Source organism: Rutilus rutilus (genome assembly GCF_951802725.1).
Source record: "Rutilus rutilus genome assembly, chromosome: 6".
Lineage (NCBI taxonomy): Eukaryota > Metazoa > Chordata > Actinopteri > Cypriniformes > Leuciscidae > Rutilus > Rutilus rutilus.
The window spans coordinates 38,012,475-38,019,746 of record NC_140214.1 but is presented as its reverse complement, the minus strand read 5'-3'; the positions used below and the strand labels follow the sequence as shown (position 1 = coordinate 38,019,746).

General features: G+C 41.0%; 1 protein-coding gene across 1 annotated transcript in view; it reads right to left on the bottom strand.

Moving 5' to 3' along the window:
• Nucleotides 1-1,131: 1,131 nt before the first annotated feature.
• cacna1eb (calcium channel, voltage-dependent, R type, alpha 1E subunit b) overlaps nucleotides 1,132-7,272 on the bottom strand; it is a 107,771-nt gene continuing 101,630 nt past the window's right edge. Inside the window, exon 45 of the mRNA XM_084410555.1 lies at nucleotides 1,132-2,432. Within this exon, the coding sequence (XP_084266681.1) occupies nucleotides 1,887-2,432 (546 nt within the window). The 3' untranslated portion in view covers nucleotides 1,132-1,886. The remainder of the gene's footprint in view (nucleotides 2,433-7,272) is intronic.

Genomic DNA, 7,272 nt, shown 5'->3' with positions numbered 1-7,272 from the left:
ACAGGTCCATGAAGATCACTAGACACTCGCCTTTTCAAGCGTCTCTATTCCCCAGGGATTTCTTCAACTTGATGTCCAGATTGAACAATTTTCTCTCTGAACCATTCAAGTGAGGACCTTCAACTCCTTGTTGCAGTACAATAGTTTGAGTTGTTTTCTCCCAGACAGCAAAATAGTGTCAGCCCAGATCTGGCCCACATCTGAGCCATGTGGAATCCACTTGCACCGGATCTGGGCTGACACTGTTGCTGTCGGGTCTGTCATAGGGTCACTTGTCGTGGTTGATTATTGCACATGCTGACATCACAGCTTGTGCATTGTGACTCCTTTTAACTCCAAGCTGGATATCCAATTTAGCATGAAGGTTTTTCTCACAGGCTGAACATGTATGTCTTAGATGGTCTCTTTCCCCTCTAAAGTCAATGCCCTAAAAAAGTTGTGGCATGAGCACCAGGAGTTTGTTTTCAGACACTTTGTGATAAAAATGTCCAGAATACTGTCTTGGAGAGTGTTGGTTTTTGTGTAGTCACGACTGGTCAAACAGCTCTCAATTACAGCAACAACACTTGGTAGGATGAGGTCTGCCATCTGAACAGTCTGATTAACGTTGCTGTCTCCTGCAGCACATCAGCCAGGAAATAACCAAATGCAACAAACCTTTTTCCCTCTATCAGCAATGCCAGCATTGTGACTGGTTTGGCCCAAATTCTCCATGTGAATGACAACAGCTGTACGGCCCAGATTGACTCACAAGATGGTGGCTGTGTCTGAAATCGCCCTCTATTTGAGGGAACAGCCATCTGTTGTGGTGTCTGAAACCAGTGGATGCTATCGAGTGCACTCATTCATTCCCATAAAGCACCACAATAACAAATGTACAACTGATGTAAGTGTATTCCCATAGTCAGGGACAACTTGACATATGCTAGCTTGGTAATGGTAAATTTGGTAAAATATCTGAGTAATGGTGAGCGGGATTACTAAAAATAGCTTTTGCCAACCACTGCAATTTAGAATTATAATAGCAAGAGATTACTTTGGTGAAAACTCAAAAAAGAGAAATTCTAACAAAAATCAAAAACAGCAGATAACTAAAACAGGGTAAAAAGACAATATTTTATTAGTTTAAACATACAGTTATCAGGATGCTTATCCATTCAAATTCAGTAACAAAAATCCAAATTCCAAATAGCCTGAAAGAAAGATTCAATATTACATATTTTTCAAAGAAATCTTTTGTCTTTTAAAAACAATTCCTGAATTGACTGTGACATCAGATTTAACCTTTCCCCTTTCTCAGAACCCCTTTATAAGACATTCAGCTAAACTAAATTTCAACATTTAATAATTAAAGCCTCAGCTGTAAAATATTTTTGCATTTTCTTTTTAACAATATTTGAAAGAAACATGATTTTTTTATTTGTTTTTATTTGTTTTTGACATTGTTTCGTTAAATGGAGTACTTCATATTATGAACTGAACTTTGGAAGTCATGTTGCATTTCATTGCACTGGCCTATTCAATTTAGAAATTGAATTTAAACTTCAAAGTATTTGCATTATTAAGGAATTTCAATAATGTGGCACAGAGATGAATTAGAAACAATGGATTTTTTTGTAGAAAAAAAAAAAGACATTAAATGTAAGAAAAGTTTAAGCGCTTTAAACCATCATCTCACTATCCCCAATAAAGCGCTTAATACCTGAATTGGGCCTTAAATGTAAATACATGGGGTTGTTTTATATATTCTGTTCCTCATTTCATTGAACACATTTAATTTGTATATCTATAAAACACTGCATGAATATTGTGAAGATCAGCATCCACCTTAGTGCTCTCCTCGAAATCTACATTTGTCCCGTTGTGTCTCTGTTCTACTAACTGATCTAGTATTTGTCGTCGTCTACATCGCTGAGAGCTTCGCCGCCAGCGAGAGATACGCTCTGTGCCAATCTCTTCCGGAAGTGTCCGTTGGGCACCTGCCAGCCTACCCGTGACCTCGTGCGCATCGAGGCGCTGACCGTGTTCGCGCGGCCTAGGCTGGTGGCCACCGCTGCCTCAAAGGTGAGAGTTTCCATATGGGTAGCAGAATCCGGGCTGTGCTCTTCATCTTGTAGGTTAAGGAAGGATTCAGAAGGATATCGGCGGGCGGATGAACCCACTTCAAAACGGGGGCTTTCCTGTTGTCTCCCTCTACCTTCCTGGTCTTCAGCGCCGTCATCCCATAAAGCAGTGCTACAGCACCCTAACATCTGCTGGACGGTTGGGTCATCGTCGTCATCATCAGCTTGTGATGAAGGTTGCGTGTGTAAAATTAAGGGTGAGTAGGAGATGTGAGGGCGTGAGCAGGTGGAGGTCTGGGACAGGCGACGCTTGCCGCTCGGCGTGCTGGACTCTGAGGTGGAGGGAACGGGGCTTTCTGAGCTGTTTCCCTGAGGAGAAATCAGATGTCAGGTATTTAGGACTATGATCCAATTGAAGATGTAGCCAGACCACTACAAGTTAAGAGATTGTAAGATCAACACAATCAAACAATCAAACCTAAGATGGCAGATTTCTAGAGTTCTTCTGATTGATCTGACATTTCAAAAATGTCTTGGTCTGTATCTGAGTCTCATTAATTATGTTTCCATCCACCTATTTTTATGTAAAAAAAAGTGTGCTCATTTTTGTCACATTTTTCTTACAGATATTTTCTGCCAATTTCCCAGGAAGTGCTGAGTTTGGTCTCTTGAACACATACAGTAACATGTTTAATTCAGTTTTATGAAGTTAAATTCACAACTTAATGGATGGAAACATAGCTATTGCTCAGTTTCTCAACTTAAGATCTGGATATTGGCTTATGGTCTCTGACAAAACCAAAACATAGAAATAGCTACATGCAATTTAATTTGATCAAAAAACCCTTCAATTTCTCTTGAATTTAAGTTTTAGGTCATGTTCTTGATGATTTGAGATCAAATAGTTATTTGTACAAAAACATACGGTACCTTCAAACTCAAAACTCCTTTTTAAAATGAGAATTTAGCATTGAGCAAATTGAAATATATATATATTTCTACTGCTTACTTTATACTCCCTTCTTTACCCTAAACCTAACCATCAGACAAGTCTGTGCACAACACTACATTTAAAGCTAAACATAATCTGGCCCGTATATGAGCATTTTCACTAGTGAGGTTTCATTATCGAATATCACCCATGAGTGAAATACTGTGCCATTCATTTACATAAGTGTGAGGAAAGTTGTTTTATTATTGGATTATTACTATTATTATTTGCAATAAACATATATAATTAATAAGTGACAGAATCAGATGTTTGTGTGAGCGAAACAGACATGTGAGACATTATGAGTCTCATCCACTCAAACTGATGAACCTAATAATTACACAAAGGCCTATTATTTCGGTTTCGTGAAACTTATGCTTAAAATTATGCAAATAATCATTATTTAAATGTTTATTCAACTGACAGTCCTGGTTTAAACATATTTTCAAGATAATAGAGATTTTAGCAACTTAATTCAAATGAGTTCTTTTACTCAGTTTCCATTAAAGCAAAACTTTGTGAGGGAGGGACCCTGTCAGTGCTAAAATTAATCAGTAATGTTTAGATTATTATTTTTCAAGCTTTTTATTTATATATCACATTAAAACAGCAAAATATATGTATTTACAGAAAAAAACTTCTGTATTTCCTATGTTAAAACACATTAAACTTGTCACGACCAACAGCTGGAGTGCTCATGACAGCCACTAGAGGGTACAACACCCCAGACTATTGCCACATTCACGGACTCCATTACCCATAATCCAATATACAGGCAAGAGGTCATACACGCAGTCCAAACAATCACAGGGACACAGGCAAATAGGTAAGTCCACGAACAGGCAGATATCAAAACCATGAACACAGGAACAACAGACAGAATGCTCAGAATTGCAGTAGTAAAAAGACTTAGCGCAGAATGAGTGAGTGAACATGGCTGTTATAGGGTGAGCTAATGAGGCTAATGAGATACAGCTGCAAACAATCATTGAAGATTTGAAAAACTGAGCAATGGATTATGGGTAATGGAGTCCATGAATGTGGCAATAGTCTGGGGTGGAGTACGCTCTAGTGGCTATCATGGGCACTCCAGCTGTTGATCGTGACAAAACTGGTAATAAGAACAATTAAGTAAAATGATATCCAAAATTTTGCAGTTTATTATCTAAAGCTAAAAAAACTTTAGCTTTAGAAGAAGAGACGATAATTTCAAAAATTACGGCTTTTACTCATAAATCTCCTCCAAATTTGTTGGATAATAAATATCTTGAGTTATTCACACTTCAAAGCCAATTAGATGATATTTATAAAAGGAGGGGGGCTTCATTAGATCTAGACAGAGATGGTTAGAAAAAGGTGAACAGAATTCGGCATATTTCTTTCAATTAGAAAAATTCCATGCAAAAACAAATACAATTTTGCATTTGAATATTAATGGTATGATAACACATGACTCAAAGGACATTGCAGATTATTGTTCAACCTTTTTTAACACTCTTTACAATTCAGGGTTTAATGAAAACATTAGTCTTACTCATTTGAAAACTATAATTGACATAAGGCCTAATTATCTTAATTACACTTTAATGTTAGACGACTAGCGACCAATTTCCTTACTTAATAATGATTATAAAACTTCAGCCTCTATATTAGCTTCTAGAATTAAGGAAACTTTGGATTTTATTATCGATGACGCACAGTCAGGTTTAATGCGTAATAGACACATTTAAAATAATATTCGCTTGGTATTAGACCACGTTGATTACCCACATCTATACCCAGACGAGAGTTTCACTCTTTTCTTAGACTTCCATAAGGCATTCGACACTGTTGAACATCATTTCGTATATTCGGTTGGTTTCGGTGATTTCTTTATTAATTCCATTAAAACTTTATATTCTAATGCAAATTGTTCAGTCAAGCTGCGTAATGGCACCTCACCCAGACTCAAGTCGTGGTATCAGACAGGGATGCCCTATTTCCCCATATTTATTTTTACTTTGTTCACAACTTCTTGCAGATCATATTAAACAGAGCCCTAAGAGGTATCACTACTGCTGGCAGTGAAATTAACATTAGTCAGTTGGCAGAAGATACCACTCTTTTTTTAAAGATGCAGGAGAAATTTTGCTTAAACTTATGTTTGCTTATATGTCAAGACACGTGTCAGTATGGAAAAAAAAAATGTTCCTCTAAAGTTGAATCCGCATATTACTGTCATGTTTACATTATATAATGATGCACTACTGAAATCATCTTTGAGAGCAAGGGGGCCCCCTGGTGGTTCGGAGGACTTTACATGGAAATGTAAAGTCGATGTGCCAACGATGACAGACCGGTGTACATCTAATAAATGACCCATTCAAGAATGTTGTGCAAGTTTACTGCAACAATGGAGCTGCAAACTTCAAATAAAGACTTGCACGTCTCCTTGAAATCCTAGAGAATTCAACTAATTGGATGAAAACTTTGAAACCCCCGAAGTGTTTCCCATTTTGTGTGCCAAACGCATCAGACGTTCAGCCAACAGTGTGTGATGTCTGAGGCTGAGACTAGCTTTCGCATTACATTCATCTAATTTTTCATAGGAACCGTGCTCTGTTTCAGACTAAACTGCCTGTTTGAAAGCTCCTTAAGAAAATAATTTCTGTATGGACCACACTGGAGGGGAAAAGATGTTGCACACGATTTTGTAGAATTTTACTGTATGCTGTAGTTTGAATTAAGTCCTCACAGAAATGATTGGAATAACCAGACCATTGGTTCAGAAGGGGATGTCCACAGAAGTTTAGCCAATTTTGTATATCAGTCTATCTGAAATGAACTTTTGCAGTTTTTCCTCCATTCCAGATACTAAAAAATCTACTAGTTTTGGTCTGGATGTGAGTCTTGGAAGATGCGATCTTGACTCTGAAATGTGGTAACTGGTTCTCTTACGAGAGTTCTCTCGTACTGCGTCTTAGCTAAGACGCTGCGGGAAAGTCTCTTTTCACGAATATTGAAGCAAAAAATTATCCTTAATTTTAATATTTGTAAAACGCATTTGCCACAGTATGCAGCCATAGGCAAGACGGCTCGTTTGCTCATTGGCTGTTGTACTAGCAAATGCATAAGCCTATCGAGCGCAGGCTGATGCAACATCAGACCAATGAGGCCACTTCCCGCCGACGCGGGCGTGGCCTCGCCCTATAAAGGTAGCTCGAAAAGGCTGACTCACTTGATTTTTCACCTCTTCAGCGAACCTCTCACATCGCTGGATCTCGGATAGGAAGCAAGCGTCGTCTGAGTGCAAGCACATCAGCGGGACGAGCCATCTGAAGTCGCTGGCCTTCGCCGCCTTCCACTGCCGTACCTGCTGCGCTTTCCGGCGCTCATATCCTTTTCTGTTTCTCTGTGTGTGTGTGTGTTCGCCCTGCGACACACACTCGTAAAGAGCTCGCGTCTTTTTAAAGATGCCTTCCTGCGGCTCGTGCCGAGCCCCACTCAGCGAGGGAGACCGTCATGTCATCTGTGTCTCCTGCCTGGGTGAAGATCATGCAGCGCTCGCACTCGCTGACGGCGGCTGCCCTCACTGCGAGCTTATGCCTTTGGCGACTCTGCGGACTCGCCTGGCACTTTTCTCCGAGCCTGCACTCCCCGCCGCGTTGCCGCGCCGTAAAAAGCGCCGCTCCCAGCGGATTCCGGAGCCCTCTACAGCCCGACCGAGCTCGCCGGAGCGCCCGCTCGCTTCGCCGGCCTCGCCTGTATCACTTCCTGATGCTCAGCGCCCGCAGTCTGCCGCCGCTTCATCAGAGGAAGTCGATTTCAAAGCCGCGTCGGGGGATGAGGACACGTGCTCTCTGTTAGCTTCGGGCAGCGGCGATTGGTCGAGCTCTGAGGATCTCGCGCTCGCTGCTCGTAAGCCTAGCAGACGAGCCAACATCGAGAAAGAGTTGATGCGGGTGCTCTCGCTGGCCGCGACGAGTCTCGGCCTCGAGTGGTCTGCACCAGCACCTCCCTCTCGTACCCGGCTGGATGGTAGCTTCCTTCCCGGTGAGCATGCTTCTCCTGAGTCTAAGCCCGCCCCCTTTCTTCCTGAGCTTCATGAAGAAGTGGCAAAGGCCTGGAACGCTCCCTTCTCAGCACGAACTCGTTCGTCTGTTTCTCCAGCATTCTCCGCCCTGGACGATGCTAAAAACAGAGGCTACCAGTCACTTCCGCCGGTTGAACAGGCGATAG